Source organism: Salminus brasiliensis, chromosome 24, assembly GCF_030463535.1.
Source record: "Salminus brasiliensis chromosome 24, fSalBra1.hap2, whole genome shotgun sequence".
Taxonomy (NCBI): domain Eukaryota; kingdom Metazoa; phylum Chordata; class Actinopteri; order Characiformes; family Bryconidae; genus Salminus; species Salminus brasiliensis.
Genome location: NC_132901.1, coordinates 15,387,046 through 15,405,087, shown reverse-complemented (window position 1 = coordinate 15,405,087; position 18,042 = coordinate 15,387,046). Strand labels below are relative to the sequence as shown.

The 18,042-nt window shown below is 40.0% G+C and overlaps 1 protein-coding gene across 1 annotated transcript in view; it reads right to left on the bottom strand.

The window, feature by feature from the left end:
• The window catches only part of LOC140546768 (RNA-binding protein with multiple splicing-like), a 59,200-nt gene that overhangs the window by 11,012 nt on the left and 30,146 nt on the right, over positions 1 to 18,042 (bottom strand). The window contains exons 5-7 of the mRNA XM_072670166.1: positions 13,139 to 13,289; positions 10,034 to 10,161; positions 5,098 to 5,161 (exon numbers count right to left, since the gene is read on the bottom strand). Of these exons, the coding sequence (XP_072526267.1) occupies positions 5,105 to 5,161; positions 10,034 to 10,161; positions 13,139 to 13,289 (336 nt within the window). The 3' untranslated portion in view covers positions 5,098 to 5,104. The remainder of the gene's footprint in view (positions 1 to 5,097; positions 5,162 to 10,033; positions 10,162 to 13,138; positions 13,290 to 18,042) is intronic.

The window sequence follows — 18,042 nt, the reverse complement described above, 5'->3', positions numbered from 1 at the left end:
CTAAGAAAGTCAGTGCTCCAAAGCACAATGCAGGGGGGCTTTATACCCTTATAGTGTGTGCCTTTGCACATCAGTGACAACAGTTCAAGTAGCGGAATACATTACATTCGAGGGGGTGCCCACAAACATTTGGACATACGGTGTACTCTGACTGTTAGGGGTGTAAGAATGCAGCAGAAATTTGAGAGTGGAATTCTGATACTTATATTTTATAGAGTACAATTATAATTAATATTGGAATTATATAAACATCAAAGCAGCACCGATCAGCACCCCACTCTAGCCTCACTCCTCCTGCCTCTTTTTTTATGCAAACTGTGTTCAAAATATTGTAGGAATATTGAATTGTGGGTCAAACAGTGGCCAGTGGAGTGCATCTTCAAACCCCTACTGATTATAAGTGGACAGTAAGCCTGGGTTAAACAAGGCATTTGCAGCCAGCATTTATTGCAGGCCTGAGCTGAGCCACATATAGTGATCCATAAAGAATGGGAGTCAAATGAGTCCCAGGAACAAACTGAAATCCTTAATAATCTCAGACGTGACTGAGGCCTCTGCCCTAACACACTACAGTCAGGTTCTGAGAGTGTGCAGTCAATTAAGGGCACATTGCAATGCAATACAACCCCATCTGGCTTTTAAGTTTATTACAGATGGCACCACATGGACAGTGTTTACAGTGAGTACCTTCATAGCAAGGGTATGTAGTTCATACTAATCACTACAGTCTCCTTTAGGGACTATGAGTTCTTCATGTATGAAGAATGTTAAACAAAGCAAACTGAGTCATGATGACCTCCATAGCTCAACACTGAGTCAGATCCATTAAGCCCTATGCTACACTTGTGCCCATGTCTACCCACAGTAGTCTAAATCATCCGCCAGCTGGTTCATAATCCTTATTAGGCCCGTCGCCGCTGGCTGGCACCCCTGCTGTTAGCAACACTAGCCTATTCTCATTTCTACACACCCCGACTGCTCCCCAACGAGTAGAAACTGCTTTTTTAGACTGACACATAGCCTTGCTGTGTGATACATTGTCAATACTTTATAGACAATGCCGATTATAAATACCAAGTTGATACGAAGACTTTTTATTATATTAATAATTACAGTGTTGAATTGTCACATGCCTACTATTGATCTCAGCAGAGATACAAAAAACAAATAAATTGAAATACACAAAGTTGGTAGTCTGGTATGCTTGTCAGTAAAGTTATTGATATGTTGGTTAGAAGAACACAGAAGAACACAGGTTTGCTTGCTGACTCATGCATTTATTATAACGGTATAATAGTATTTTACACACTTTTACTGCCCCGATAAAAAGCTTTACAGTTTTTCTGTTTCTTTTGTGTAGTACTTTACATGCCATGCTATTTCAGTATTTTATGAGCATGTATTAGCCTTTTACTTATTTGCTTAATTTGACATATTTTTTGTTGTTATTTTTGTTTTATCTGTTTATTGTTACTTATTTCATCATGTTTATCCCTGTGTTGTCTTGTTTTCTGCTGTTTTTCCTGTGTTAGCTTTGGCCTCATGCATTAATCCACATGCAAGAGTATTTCTACATCTGTCAAGGGTTAGTTTCTGCCAGTTCTCAGTATAAGACGTCCTTATTTTGAATGGATGTGCTTATTGTCATTAGATTCTGTCATTAGTTTTGTTGAAACGAGGCCCTATTACTTTTGCTTGTGCCCTGCCTTCAATCCTCCTCAAACATTATGACATATTAACTATTAAATCTACTATTTATTAAGTATTTACTACGAATTGTTGTTGTCTATTTTAGAAGTGGAGATGAGGTTGGGTCTTATTAAGTCAATTGCATTACAATACTATTGCAATACTATTGTTTTCTTTTTAAAAAGGTGGTTTGTGGAGGTTTACCGTTTACAATACTGCGTAAGGTTCTCTCTGGGTCATTCCAGGAAGCATGCACCTAAATGAACTGAAATATTACATGATCCTGGGACATATTAGGAAGATAATGAGCTATTAAATTTGCAAACTGGTCGGCAATGCCCAAACCCCAGCCTTCCTATCATATAGCTGAACCAACAGGGTGGCTCTCGGGTCAGTGTGAAAATCACTCAAATCTAAACGGCCCCTCCCACCCGTCTCTAGAGAAATATCCAGTTTCAGCTTGTTTATCCCATCGACATGGCGACAAGCTGTCTCCCCCAGCGACATTTCCTGGTGCTCCCTGCAAATACGTCCTCTGTGACCACGGCCCCTGTTCCTAAAGTTTGAAGTGCTCTGAAACATGAAAGTGACCAGTCCGCTTTATAAATACAAACAAACAACAAACTGAAACAACCTTTGCTACATTTAGATTTTGAATTAAGTAACTGGAAGTCCAGGAAATGCTCAAATCTTTCCATAACGTCGTCGTGAGCGGCATTCCCCTTCTGGCTCTAAAACAGTATTCTGAATTTGGTATTCCGAACATAAACAAAAAGAGTCCAACTGGCTATTTATAAAAGCGATTGCATGCAAGGGCATGATCTTAATCTTGGAAAAGGTCAGGCATACAAACAGTCACGTTAAAACAAAGCAAGAAGAGAAACACTACAGCAAACAAGATGAAACGGTATATAAGCAGAATCAATGCTGTTTGTCCAGATGCAGGTTTATGGCTACAACAATTTAAAGCATTGTGTCTAGAATAACGAGAAATACTGCTGTAAGCGGCAATCATGGGGTTCATGCACCTCTGTTGCTATTGCAATTACTGTTATACTGCCTGCTAAACTTCCACCACCACTAATGTTTGCAAGCTGTTTAGGTAGTATACATAAGCAAATGTGCTGCAAATGAAAGTATTACTTGTATTTGTGTCTAGAGCTGTGAAATATGATGACATTTATCGTGATGAACTAAATCACAAATAATAAATTTGATATGTCTAGTACACTAACTACAGTGTGTCTTTAAAAAAAAAAGAGAGAGCATGATGTAGTGGCACTCTCCAGTGTGTGAAAAATACTCATATGGTACTTTCCAAATGTCATCACTAGTTCTTTTTTGTGTATTCCAACTTACCAGATGTCAGAAAAAAGATAGTATTGAGATTTATGCCATATCAACCACGCATATTTCAATTGATTTTGTAAAACCAGTTCTATGACAAATACCTTAATTCCTGTAGATCTTAGTTAGATGAGGTTTGACATCACTGGTGTTGCTCTTTTTTAAACAATGTAAGGGATAATGTAATTGTGGTGAATAGGGAAAGCAAGAGCTTAGAGTCTGCCTGAAGCCTCAGTGAAAGGGGCAAAGATCAGACACAGCTCTTCATGAGTGATATTTAAGGACACTAGTTTACCTGGGACTGGCAGAATGTACATTACATGTTCTGAGGCTCCAGAAAAAAACATAAGAGTGTCTTTACGTCAAAAGTAAGTTTTTTTTAACCTTGTCTATGGCATTGCACCATGTAAGAGTGTAGTGCATTTATGATGTATGTATTTATGTAATTCTAAGTGTTTCTAAGAGTTTCGGTAGAATTCTAAAAAAAAAAAAGCAGAAATTATACCAACCAAAGAATGGCTGAGGGGAAGTGTGTGGGTGTGTATGACGATTAGCCAGATTAGCCAGAGAAATGGGTGGTGTATTATCTGATAAGGGAGGCCAAACCACTCTGTCTGGACTGGCACCACTGTATTTCAAACTATGTGCACATGGCTAAGAATGTGCAGGGCTTTGGAGAGTACATCTGTATGTGTGTGTGTGTGTGTGTCTTCAAGCAGGGGACCCACACATCCAAACAAACACACACACACACACACACACACACATTCTACCAATCCTTTCCCTACAGAACCAAAGAACAAGTCTCTTCCTGTCTACTTATCCATTTCAACCCAAGGGATAAGTGGCTTAAGTGTGGGTGTGTGAGTGTGTATGAGAAAAAGCAGCACAGTACCACATCTCCTTAAGCCATGTACACCATATGGACACCCGTTTTAATGAATGCATTCAGCTACTTTAAGTTGCACCCATTGCTGACGCAGATGTGCAAATGCACACATAGTGTTTGTTTAGTCCCTATAGAGAAGTACTGCCAATAGAACAGGACTCTCTGAAAAAGATAGACAGCATTGAGCTATGGAGCAGTGGAACTGTGTTTTCTGGAATGATGGTGCTCCTCCATCTAATATTTTTGGGATGAGTTTGGGGAGAGTTGCATTCAGCTACACTCTAGTAGCTAAATGCAATCAAATCCTCACAGCAATGCTACAGAATCGAGACTAGTCAGGTCTTCCCTGGACAGTAGAGACAGTTACTCCAACAAAACCAGAATCAACTCTTTTTTTAAAAATACCCTGTATTCTAAAAGAAACAATGAATAATCAGGTGTCCCAATACTTTTGTCCATGTAGTGTAGCTGTAAACACAGGTCAACTAAAGTTCCCTAATCTCCCTAATCTAACATCCTATAAATTCCAGCTCTACCTAGTCCACATGTCTATGACAAGTCTGCACAACCCTCCACCACCCCATCACCTCCCCTTTAACCCTGTCATCTATCATTCCTGGCTCCACACACCAGAGGGAGGGGGGGGGCAGGCTTCCTATCACAAAGCAAAAGTCACTCGAACTCCAGCCCAAAATATTCTATCTTCATCTTTTTTCCTCTCTCTCTTTCTCTCTCTCGCTTTCTCTCTCTCTCTCTCTGTCTCGCTTACTAAGTGTTAGCTGGCTGTCAGGCATTGTTAGCAGTAGCAGGTATGAGTGCATTCAGCTTTGCTCTTGAATGTGTGCTTGTGTGTGTACTTGTGTGTGTGTGTGTATGTTTGGGTGTGCTATCTAGGTGCTAACTCATAGCCTGCAGTGGGCCTGGACCCTGTGTTAGATTCAAACACGCTTGATGCTCCAATACTGCCAAACAAAGACAAGAAGCACTGTCCCCCCCACCCTCAACACAGACACACGCACAAAGGCGGAAGAGCTACAACTGTATTCCAAATGTAGTGCTCCATATTCACTTAGGGAATTTACTACAGGTGTGTATGTGAACACTGTGCAGGACACATTCATCTGTGTGCATGTATGCTTGAATGTGTGTGTGTGTCTAATTCTCTTACTCACACAGATTTCAGCAGAACTGCCTGGACTTCCAGCCCTGAGCATCTGCAGGAGGGAGCCAACGGATCTGAATTCGGGACAAAAAGTGATACAATGTGTTATAATAAAAGTTCAATAATAAACTTTTACCATTTTTACATCAATAGATTTTACATCAATAGATTTTACATCAGCAGCTGATCACATATGTTCAGCAAAGCCCCACCGTACACAAGGCTGACCCAACAACAACAGATAAACATGATCATGACGAGTACAACTGATCTAGCCATGCTCTGCAGTGACTGCTGTGAGGTCGGACAAACTTTGGGCAGTCTAATGAAAAGGTGTAGCTCAGTTTTTGTAGAGTTCTGCTTGGTTCTGTTCGGTTTAGTTTCATTCAAGTCCACCGTATCAACTGTTAAGCATGGTAGGGGTAGCATCATGCTCTGTTTTGGCTGTTTTGGGAGTGTGGATGGAATAATGAAGAAGGAGAACTACCTCAGAGTTCTTCAGCATAACCTCAAACCAAGACCAAATTGACCAGGACACTGACATTTAACATTACATTTACATTTAAGGCATTTAGCAGACGCTTTTATCCAGAGTGACTTACAAAAGTGCTTTGTTATTTACCCAAGAAAAACCTTAGCTAGTTAGAATAGACTTATAATTCAAAGATACCTCTAAGTTTAATCACTACTAAACACAAGTCAGTAAGGAGACAATAATTCTCTACTCTTCGTCCAAGTACTCTCGGAAAAGGGTCTGCGTTGGAAGACAGTCAGCGACTGTCAGGGGAAGTTCGTTCCACCACTTTGGTGCAGGACAGAAAAAAGCCTGGATGGTTGTCTTCTGTGGATTTTGAGGGATGGCGGGTTGAGCCGGGCCGTACTTGAAGCTGGAAGGGCTCTTGGTGCGGATCGGCTTTTGACCATTGCCATCAAGTACGGAGGGGCTGGTCTGTTCTTGGCTTTGTAGGCCAGCGTCAGGGTTTTGATTTCAGTGCATTTCACAGCTGAATACATATATAGCACTTTTCCACCTAAGTAGAAATGCACCCACTGCGTCAGTGCTTACAGTATATTTAACTAAAACAAGTAAAATCAGGTAATATAAGATTATGAGTACAGAAAGGAAAGGGAGAATAATTGGATTACAAACTGATATCTTATACAGTCCAGAGTCCCGCTTAATTCCCCTGTGTGTATATTTATATCAGGTAGTACAGCTTCAAAGGCACTTCAGCTAATCACCATCTACAACTCAGGCTAGCCATTTTATCATCTCTGTCAAATCGAAATCGACCCCCTCGTATTTCTTTCCCCATTTTGTGATGGAAGGATCTCACATTTCTCTCCTCTCGCGCCCCCACACTCTCAGAAATATCTCACTTTTCACTCCCCCTCTGCCCCCTCTCTTCTCCCTCTCCGAGTGCAGATCGATATGAACCCACTTCAGAGTAAGTCAATTGAGTAGAGGGTTGGTGTAATATCTGGGTCATGGCTGTGTGGGGTTTTAATGGCGTAAAGCCCCGACACACAATCACTAGAAATACACTCATCTTTGGGGAAGGTGACACCACGTATGGATCATTTAGAGAATTAACCCCTTAACGCTCAACGGCTTGTTACACACAAAGGCGTATTACTCAGTAACTACAGGGACAAACAGGTGGGGCTATTCTATGTAATAACACTGGTGGTCCATAGGCTGTTTAAGGGGTTAATCTTTCTAGGTTCCACCCACAAATCTGTATTGTTATATAAACTAAGGTGGAGCTACAGTATCTCATTAGGGTTGAATATTGATAACACTCTAAATGTAGGTGTTGTGATATACACTGAGGTGGAGCTACAGTCACTCATTAGTTTTGAATAATAACGCTCTAAATGTAGGTAATATACAGCCTCTCCTTAGGGTTCATTGGGATCAGCATTATTTAAAGGTTGTCCAGTGTCACAACAGCAAATACAAAACAGCTTCTTAATCCCAATGCTATAAAGGCCTGACATTACACAGTTATGCAACTGATTCAAAAAATATTTGCGTGCTGAATCAGGTGTGTTAGATGAGGAGAAAATTCATCTAGACCACTGTAATTCATCTAGTTGACAACTCAATGCTTTAATTTATATCTTTATATCTGTGAATTAGCTTTTTTATTTTTGCAATTATGCAGTGGTTAAGACTGAGATTAAGATACATCTGCAAATGAAAGTGTGGACCATGTTGCTAATAAGTCTGTCTTCTATTAAGTCTCTCTATAAGTCTTTTTTCTATTATTCATGTGGACCAGTCCTACAAAGCACTAGATAATGAGCAGTAAGGTAGATACAACATGGAAGAAGTCAATTTGTCAACTTTTTAACCTTGTCCTAGCAGCAAGCACAGCACATGCTACAACACTGCAGTTATAATCAACTGGCGTTTACCCCAGCTGTGAGCGTTAAAGAGCCATGCACTACACAACGTTTTGCTGATGTCCCCTCTTAACTAGATGGACAAGAAGTATCTTATCAATGAGGTGGAGAAAAAAGGGACCTCTTTAACTCTTCGTTAACAGTAGAGTACTTTATAGTAGAAAATATAAAGTACTGTGAAAATCAAAATCAAAGCTCCCTATCTGGGCATGTGTTTATTTGCTATTTGCTGTTTAATGAACATTAATGAACAACCCTGTGTTCATTAAAACATCTTTTCTGTTCTTATTTATAAATACCTCACAAGATCTAAACTACTATCTTCAAAATGAGAAATTCTTGTTATTGTTTTTACTGTATTTATGTTTACTTGCATCTGTTCTATGGTAATATACTGTTTTCACAACAGACACACTCTGATTGCTTGGAAATATGATTTTAAATAATTAGTTAAGATGCCTTAAACATCTGCATAGTATTCAACATAGTATACCATACCATAAAATTGCACAATACTGCAAAAAATCATTTATATTGAACATAATGTTGCCACTCATTTTGTAGTGGAAATCTTGTAAACAAATCTATAAATTGACTGGATAGGTGATTGGTTACGTGACAGACTGGATGTGCCTAGTATATATATCCTGAAAGCTTGCTGTGATGTTTGTTGTAAACGTCAGACCTTTTGCTTCACTAAGCACATTTCTCAGCCTAGAAAGCACAACAACATGTAGTTCATGGGGCGCGAAAGACGTAGGAAATAAAGGTTTAAGGTCTGAACATCTGCCATTGAAGGTTCCCAATAAGTAAATCGGTACATCAGGGTGGAGTGTGGGTTGCAATATTCCAAAAAGGTGTGCCAGTGAGTTCAAGGTGGGGTTAAGTGCACCTGGGGTAGTATATGTGCAGATGAGATATGGTGGGGGAGGGGATCAGTGTTTCTAGAAGGGCGAGAGGCATTTGCAACAGAGGAGATGTGAAGGTGAGTTATGAGGAGGGTGCCTAGTGTGGATTACCAGTGAAAGATATGCATTAGTGTGTCCGAAGGCCTAGCCCCGCTACCCTTGGGAAACATGCGCAAGTGACAGTACATTCATTTAAATCACAATGGCAATGGATAACCATGAAAAGAATTTCACATGAGAAACTTTGTTTCAACGCAACTTTGACATGCAAATCCAACAGCAGGACTGTTTTAGCTGTGCTGACCTCTGAAGAGGCAGGGTCTTATAGCAGCGCTGAAGTTCTAATTTTAGCAGCATGTAGACGTTTTATATAATTCAAGCACAGCATGCAGTCAGTTAGGAAGTGGATCAGAAGGTATAATTATCTTGTCTTTTGTTAGTAGTTATCTGCTTATTGTAGGTGAGTTTGTCTGCTAGCCTGCTCTCATACAAATTACATGCATACTATATAAAAATGCTAAAGCTAGCAGTGTACGTCAAACCACGAAACAAACCAACTTACACACTGTTTCACTCAGCGCCTATGTGCAATGAGGTAGGCAACCAGTGGGGAGGTCTTCGAACAAATGCTACAGTGATTAGGACCAATCGCGAACAGGGGGAGGTCTCAGAACACAGTGATACAGTAATTAGGACCAATCACAATAAGGGAGTGGTCAACAAACAAATATTGCAGTGTTTAAGACCAATCACGGTCAGTGGGAGGTCTCCGAACAAATGCTAAAATGATTAGGACCAATCACGGTCAAGGGGAGGTCTCAGAACAAATGCTACAGTGATTAGGACCAATCGCGATCAGGGGGAGGTCTCAGAACACAGAGCTACAGTGATTAGGAACCAATCACAATCAGGGGGTGGTCAACGAACAAATATTGCAGTGTTTAAAACCAATCACGGTCAGGGGGAGGTATCTGAACAAATGCTACAGTGATTAGGACCAATTGCGGTCAGGTGGAGGTCTCTGAACAAATGCTGCAGTGAGGTATGCAACCAGTGGGGAGGTCTCCGAACAAATGCTACAGTGATTAGGACCAATCGCGAACAGGGGGAGGTCTTCAAACACAGTGATACAGTAATTAGGACCAATCATAATCAGGGGGTGGTCAACGAACAAATATTGCAGTGTTTAAGACCAATCACGGTCAGGGGGAGGTCTCCGAACAAATGCTAAAATGATTAGGACCAATCACGGTCAAGGGGAGGTCTCTGAACAAATGCTGCCGTGATTAGGACTAATTGCAATCAGGGGGAGGTCTCAGAACACAGAGCTACAGTGATTAGGACCAATTGTGGTCAGGGGGAGGTCTCAGAACAAATTCTACAGTGATTAGGACCAATTGCGGTCAGGGGGAGGTCTCTGAACAAATGCTACAGTGATTAGGACCAATCACGATCAGGGGAGGTCTCAGAACAAATATTACAGTGATACAGTGATAAGGCCTACTCACAAGGAGAACAGCACAACTGTAGCGTGACTTTGGTTTCGGGGAGTGCAGAGGGAAGAGGAGTGAGGTGAGGGAACCTGCACATGAGGTGAGAGAGGAGTGTGTATGCTCAGGTGTGTGTTACCTGAGCGTGCAGAGAGGAGGGATAGGTGAAAGCGGGTGGTAGAGCGGGTGACAGCTCTGCGGGGTACAGTGGGTACGATGCCCACACGTCAGGGCTGCTGGGATACAGACCAGGCACTGTCAGCTCATCTGGAAACACAACATAACAGAAACAACACTAAGACACACACACACTAGAACACATACACACATATATATATATATATATATATATATATATATATATATACACACTGCACAGAGTGTCCTTGTGCTAGAAGAGAAGAAACTGCCTACTTGCTTAGTTTCAAATTATTTGATCACACAAATGACGACCTGGAGAGTCCTGGGGATATGGCGCATATCATGATTCAGGGGTCACAATTCAGTATATTGCATACAATTCAATTAAATTAAATTAGCAATGCTCGGGTATATAAAACACTTCTTCTGCATAAAATCTGAGTAAAATAAAAGTTTATTTTTTATGCATCAGATCAGTGAGATCTGAAGACAGAGTGAACCATTGTCTGCCAACGATCTTTACAAGTAAACCAACCCAACAAAATGAAAATGAATCAATTAAACCTAAACTGAGGGGCATTTTTTTAATGAAACTGAGGAAACAGTAGGTTCCCATCCTACAGAGTAAAAACGTACAAATCCATCAATTAAAATGTACGAGATGCGTTACTGGCAGAATGCTTTAAAAAGACAGAAAGCTTTAGATTTGACTGATACCTGAAGCTAATATCTCAATATATTTTTACAGAATTTTTTCATTTTCATGTACATGAAAGAAATCAGATTTCAGCATCGGCCCACTATTCCCATATCGCTGCATCCCCACTTCCAACTTCTGCTTAAATCTCTAAATTAGGTTACACACAGGTAGCTTGATTTCAGAAGAAACAATGAATGAGCAAGTGTCCCAAAACTTCTGTCCATAGTGCGTGCATTATGTACTATTATACATGTCATTAAGGATCCTCTTGCAAAGCATTCTTATCTGAAATAATTACCAGGAAATAAAATACACAGATTACAAGGATCTCCCTGTAATCACTGGCACGTTAATCTCTCAGATTGGTCTCTTATTACGTCATGCTCTTCAGTAATGGTTTCCTTCCATAGATTCGCACTGGGACCATGAGGGGCGTTTTTCTTTGCAGAGGCAGATTTAAGATAAGACAGGTTTGGTCACTTAACAGGAATGCATACCCAGCACAATCCACAGCAGGAATGTGTGTCTGTCAGCGGACAGCGAACGTAACCCGCACTCGAGACTAACAAACACCCTGCTTTCAAATGTTTGGTGAAGCATTCAGATCTCCGTCTAAAACATAAAGAGCAGGCCCTCGCATTCCACACCGTCACATGTGCCGTGCTCAGGAGAAAATTGCTGGAAAGATTAGACTATTTCACAACTTCTGGACAACGGTGTCAGTTACTAAGAAAACATCTGGTAAGAAACGTTTACATTTGTGGCATCTGGCTGACCCTTTTATCCAGAGAGACTTACATTAGAATCATGTTACACAGAAACATTAACTAGAACCCAATCTAGAACTTCATCTTTCCTAATATTTACAAAAATAAAGGTGCAAAAAGAACTCTTTGGAGCAATGAGAGGAAAGAACCACCTTCGGTTCCCTAAAAAATCTTCACAGTCCAACTTCATGTATGTGTACATGTATGTGCATAAAACTTCATCAATAGATATTCATTTAATTTATACAAAATATCATTGCTGTCACGCGAAAACCTTGTATTTAAAAAAGCCAACTTTTTAAAAATCATTTTGCAGCATTTCTATTGGTCAATTCATCATGAAATTTGAGCACAATATAAAGAACAGCTGCCAGATTCACATTATGTTAAAAAGTGAAGAAATGGAAATACAAGATTTTTTGTCAGACAATGATGATATTGTAGGTGAGTAGTAGGGATGCACTGATTTGAAAACTGTGGGCCGATCATGTGCATATCTGTGTATGCCGATACATAACCATTAATAAAATGTAGAAATCGGGACTAAATCCACCTTTGTAGAGAGTTTCAGTAAGCGCAGTTCGAAAATACCTCTTCAAATGTCCGCTTCCGGTCTCAGACAAATCTAAACATCTGTTAGTTGACACACATCTGCTGAAAGGTCCTTTAGTAAACCAAAAGTGGTTCATCAATCAATCAATCCAACATGCATAAATCCAAAGGATACAAATATAACAACCATGTTTGTAACAGAGATGTGTGTGTGTCATTTCTTCTATTAGGGCTGTATATTTGCAAGAACCTGGCAATACAATATGTACAGGAATTACGATTTAATATATTGTGATACTGTAAGCAAGACGATATATTGCTTTTATCAATATATTGCTGCTATCGAGCGGCCTGGGTTTAAACACAGTGGCACTGACAGTGGCGCACCTGTGTTTTCTGTTGCCAAGATAGCGATACACCAGATATTTACCTGAACACACCTCTTTTTGAGACCACCACGCCCATCGTTGTAGATGTATTTGCAAGCACCGCTGCTATTTAAACGACACAGGCGGAAGGCGTGAAAATAGGCGGTTGGCGGGGTGTAAGATAGCAATTAGCATCGCAACGCGTTATTTTTTAAACTGGTATAAAATTTGTTAGTTGTAAAAGATATAATATGAAACATATATTAAACCCATAACGCAGCAAGTCGTATTACACACTGAGGTGTATTATTTAGTAACTACACCTCTGGGGTCTGGGATTCTTTGAGATTCTTTGTCGAAGTTTATTATAACACTTTCAGCCTGCTGGTGGGCCATAGGCTTTTTTTTTAATGTGCAGTGAAGAACCTTTTGTTCTATCTCATTATAAAGTTACTATTTTGGAGATACGTAGGTTAAGTGATATAAAACAGTCAGTGCAGTGATGCTTTTGTACAAGCGACCTCATACAAAATACAGAGAGTCTTCCTTACAATCAGTACCCACATCTCTGCCAAATCCAACAGACCAGTAACACTAATACGCTGATTATGGGGCCCTACACAGGACGCTTTGTGGGGTCCACTGACGCACACACCCACATGGTGGATGTTATCAGTGATACTGGAGGTGCTTGTTTTTCTGTGCTTGTAACTCACAGGGGTCCCTGCTGATGAAGGGTGGTCCAGGGCTCTGTTGAGAGGGAGGGGGGTTGGGTGTCCCCACCAGTTTGTTCTTGGCCATCTTGGTGTTGGCCTTGGCGAACTCCAGCCGCAAAGTCTGTGGGATTTCCGGGTCGAAGCGAACTCCCTACAGAAGAAGAAGAAAAACTCTCTTGAGCGAAAATAACATGATCCACAGATGCTCATTTTCTCAGCAGTTAAAAAAAATCAAGACTACTTATATAATACTAGGCAATTACATCACTCAGCTGAGTTAAGTCAATCCTTTAATCTGTTAATTCATTTTATTTAACTCAAAACTGTGTACTGTATGTTACTTGTGAAATTAAATTAAGCATAACTACACTACAAATGTGACAATATGTTATTCACCCTTTGTTAAATGTTTGCAAACCTTTAGTATAGTTGTGTCTGAATATTTCACATTTCTGTGCAATTTATTTGCTTTGAGATCAGTGTGAAACTGCATTAAGAGCCAAATTTTATTAAAATGACCACTTAACAACAACTCTGGACTCCATAAGACTTTTGTTAGGTATATGACACCTCTGAAGAAATTTGAGTCCTGTATATTGCAAGGTCGTATTCCTTGAACCACTTGGTAGGAGAACTTGGTAGGTGCTAACCATGCATACTGGAAACACCCCACAAGACCTGCCCGAGAGAAGACATCTACTTAACTTAAAATCTCAAGAACTGACTGTTGACTTGACAGGTGTCTTTGTAATAGTGGTGCCCAAATGTTATTCACTTCACCTGTCAGTTTTAATGTTATGGCTGATCATTGTATGCGAAATAAAAAAGTCAATAAGTAATGACATACTAATACTAAAGTTCTACTACTTAGAATTGTATTGAGAGACTTGTCCAACTAAGTAAGATAATACAGCTCCAGAAAAAAATAAGAGACCAGTCTACATTATCAGTTTCTCTGGTTTTACTAGTTATAGGCAGTGTGTTTAAGGGAAATTAACGTGTGTGTTGAATTTCATAAACCAAGGAAAACATTTCCCCTAAATTCCAAATAAAAATATTGCTATTTAGAGCATTTATTTTGCAGAAATGACAACTGCTCAAAAACAACTGCTCAAACAATGCAAAGAAATGATCGTGATAATTATAATGTAGAAAAGCTATTATTCAAATTTAAACAGCACAGTATTAATATTTGAACTTTGAGAGCATTCAGAAATCACTATGGTGAAATAACCTTGACTGCAAATCACAGCTTTCATGTCTTGACAAGCTCTCCACTAGTCTTTCATATTGCTGTTGGGTGACTTTATGCAAATCCAGGTAATAGCATAAAATGACTGCCAAAGAAAAAAAAGTGGTCTCTTATTTTTTTCCAGGGCTGTATATTGTCACTGTCTGAACAAATTTTTAAATAATTTTGACATTATCTGGCATCACCAGCTGCCCTTTAGACATATCAGCATGTCACCAAGAAATGGTGTTACTTCAAATCAGTGACTTCAAAGTTACTTCAAATAAAAAAACTTCTAATACCTTACATTAAACATTAATATTGTGAAGAAACAAGGTCCTCAACGTGTAGCAGGTGTGCTCTGACAGTAGCCTTTACTGCTGCCCACATGTAACACAAAACTCTAGAAGCAAGAATAATAATCCCGCTAGTTGTAAAACTGTGTGGATTTTGTAATTGGCCATTTAGCTATGTTAGTAAGTAACTTGCTCTTAATCTGAGACAGCAGGGTTTAAATCCAGTGCATGAAAAGATACGTTCTGGCAATCTGATTATTTCACTTTATGTGCAGTGTAATGTGATCCGTTCTGTCACTGCAGGTCTTAACAATGTGTTTATCGCATGTATGAGAAAAATATGATTATTCCAGTAGCACTAATAGTAAAAACATGCCCATAGAAATGTTAATTTAAGCATAATACAGTGATTTCCAAACAACACTGTGCATTACCCTTGACACAAATCTCTTGAGCAACATGACATGAACCAGAGATGCGGTCCATGCTCTTTTCATCAGCAGTTCCTAGAAGGCAAAGCCGTTCATGTAACATGAGGAGTTCAAGGAAGTCACTCAACAACAATGCGTTGGCCAAGAAGCAGCAGTTTTTACACTTGGCAGATTACAACCTGCTGGTCAAAAGGCCAAATACATGTTGTGTCAAAACTTTCAAATGTTAGCAACGACACACAGAATTCTTTGTGTTAAAACTACACTGACAGCCTCTCCAGGGATAGTGTTGCAGCACTGAAGAAGGCAACAGGTTTTAATCATTTGTCACTTGTACATGACCACACTGGACACGTCTTGACCTAACAAAACTGAAGGCTGAACATTCTCAGCTTGCTGGTCCTTGAGCCAGGCGCTCTTTAACTTTTAGCTGTAAGCTGGACATGCCTGCATCGCTGTCATACTCCTGGATGAAAGCTAAATAAAATATTCAGTGGCATCAGGCAGTTGTTTAAGACAGTGGTCACTTCTTTAGAACCTTGAAATGTCACGTCTTGTGATTGCACTTTGGAGGAAGACAGGAAAGCTCCAGTTGCAGACAGACATAAAACACTGTAGACGGGTTCTACAAACACTGAGCAAGAATCTTGGCTTGAGTCTGCCGCCAACTGAGGTTACCAGCATGCTCAAAATCAATATTAGAAGTGTCTTCCATGTCCAGACGCACTTAAAACGAATTACTTCATGTTTTCCTGTGTCTGAATTCTAAAAATAAAAAGGCCAAACTGCGTGTAGCATAAACAACAGGCTACTTCAAGTAGAACAAAAACATGGTTTAGGAAGAAAGAACGTTGCCTCAGGCGCTTCCCCCATAAAATCAACTCAATATGAGAGGATTCCTCTCACTTTCTTTCTCTATTTCCCTCTATCTCTCTCTCTATCTCTCTCTCTCTCACACACACACACACACACACACACCCTTCCTATCTCTCCCCTATTCCCTTTTCCTCAACCTTCCCTCCCCACCAAGTGAAAACAGAATGATCGAGATCAATGAAGAAGAGCGGCTCGCATTGCGTCTGTTGCGTGGAGTTCCACAGGGGTGGGTTCTAGGCCCTACTGCAAAGGTGCAGCGGTGAAAGTGGAGCAGCGTCCTGGTTCTCATGGACAAAGGGGTATTAAGTGGGATTGTCTGGGCTCTAGCATTTCGGCGCTTGAGCGATTGAAGATCCGTGGGTGAACTACTCCACGGCGATGTAATGAGATCCAACGCTGCTTTAATTTAGCCTTGCTCCCTGCTGCATTCGCACTGTTGCCTTACGCTTTCAAACATATTTCATGCTCAACCACCTATCATATCACAGACTTGGATTTTTTGTTGGTCTTGAAATATACATGTGCAGAATCTTTGGTAGGGAATCCACACATATTTTCTTTGCAGATTTCTGTTCAAGTTCTATATGTGTGAATAACTCACCGAGCTTTTTTAGAGAGTGAGTCACACGTTATTTTGCAAAACACTGAAGCAAACAAACCTACCAGTCTATAACTGGAAGCACGGTGTAATCATTCAATATGTTCCCAGTGTTATTCATATCTGGCTGTCCTTGCAAAGAACAGCAAGAAAACCTCATCTTCAACTATTCTGAATCATTGATAATTTGCCTGCAAAATGAGTGTGTACAGGGTAATACTGTGCATCAGTCTGTGGCTAATAGAACAGTATTCATTTGCTCTTACACTGTTACATAATCAGCCATAACATTCAGATAAGGTAAATATACATTACAGAGGCAGCTGTAATGGTCAGTCCTTAAAAATGGCAAAAACGTATGGCAGAGCTTCTCCAAACCATCAGGCAGGTCTTGTGGGGTACCTATCAAAAGTGTTCCAAGGAAGGACAACCTATGAAAGAGCAACAGCTTATGGGCACTCAAGACTTATTAATGCAATAACTTGAATTATGCAGCGTTTACAGTTATGACTGCTTCACCAAAGCTACAAAGTAAAGTTTCTGGCATGCTGATCATGCTGAGTATCAATGATAAAGGTGCTACTCTTCCTATTACAGTCAGTGGAGCTTAAACATGATTTCAAAGCTTTAAATGCTTCACAATGTTGCTTTAAAGGATCTGCTGCTAGGTCTTGGTACCAGATACCACAGGAAACCTTCAGAGGTCTTGTGGAGTTCAGGTCTTAATAAACCTGAGCAGTTTTGGACGGTTTAAGGGGACTATATTCAATATGTGGTTTAATGTTATGGCTGATCAGTGTAATTAAATAGACAAAACAACATTTTAACTAGGAAACACATATTAGAGTAATAATTCTATACAGTTACATGTACTAAATCATCTTTAGCAACATTTTTTGTTCATTAGTGTAGTTTGACCTTTGACAAACAAGCATTTAGAGGGAAAGTTCTGGTCTTCTGATGAATTCAAGTGTTTGCATTTTAAGAAAAGTAGCAACTGACTATTTCCACTAATTATTAGCATGCAATGCAGCCCTCCACACGGTCAACCGTCATAACCTCTATTATGAAACCAGTCTTTACAGTGGTTACCAGAACAAAGAGCAAAATGAGCAACACAACTTAGAGGAAATCAATTCTAAAGACCAGAAGCCGGTGCCCATTAATGATCCTTCTTTAATTCAATGTTTGTCTTATTGACATTTCCGTCTACCATCGCCAGCTGCCTGGTTTTGCCGACATGCTCGATCTTGCGTGACTTCACCTGCTGCAGAGCTCAAAGGCTTTTGGAGAGCAAGGTCAAACCCCTGCTCCAGCTAAGTGAGATTAAAACTAAATCCTGGATCGATGTGAGAATGAGAGAAAGAGAGAGAGAGAGAGAGAGAAAGAAAGAGAGGGAGAGAGAGAGACTTGAGGGAGACTTTAATCTTGTTAAAATTCTGCCATCTTCAATGATATATCGCATATAAGAA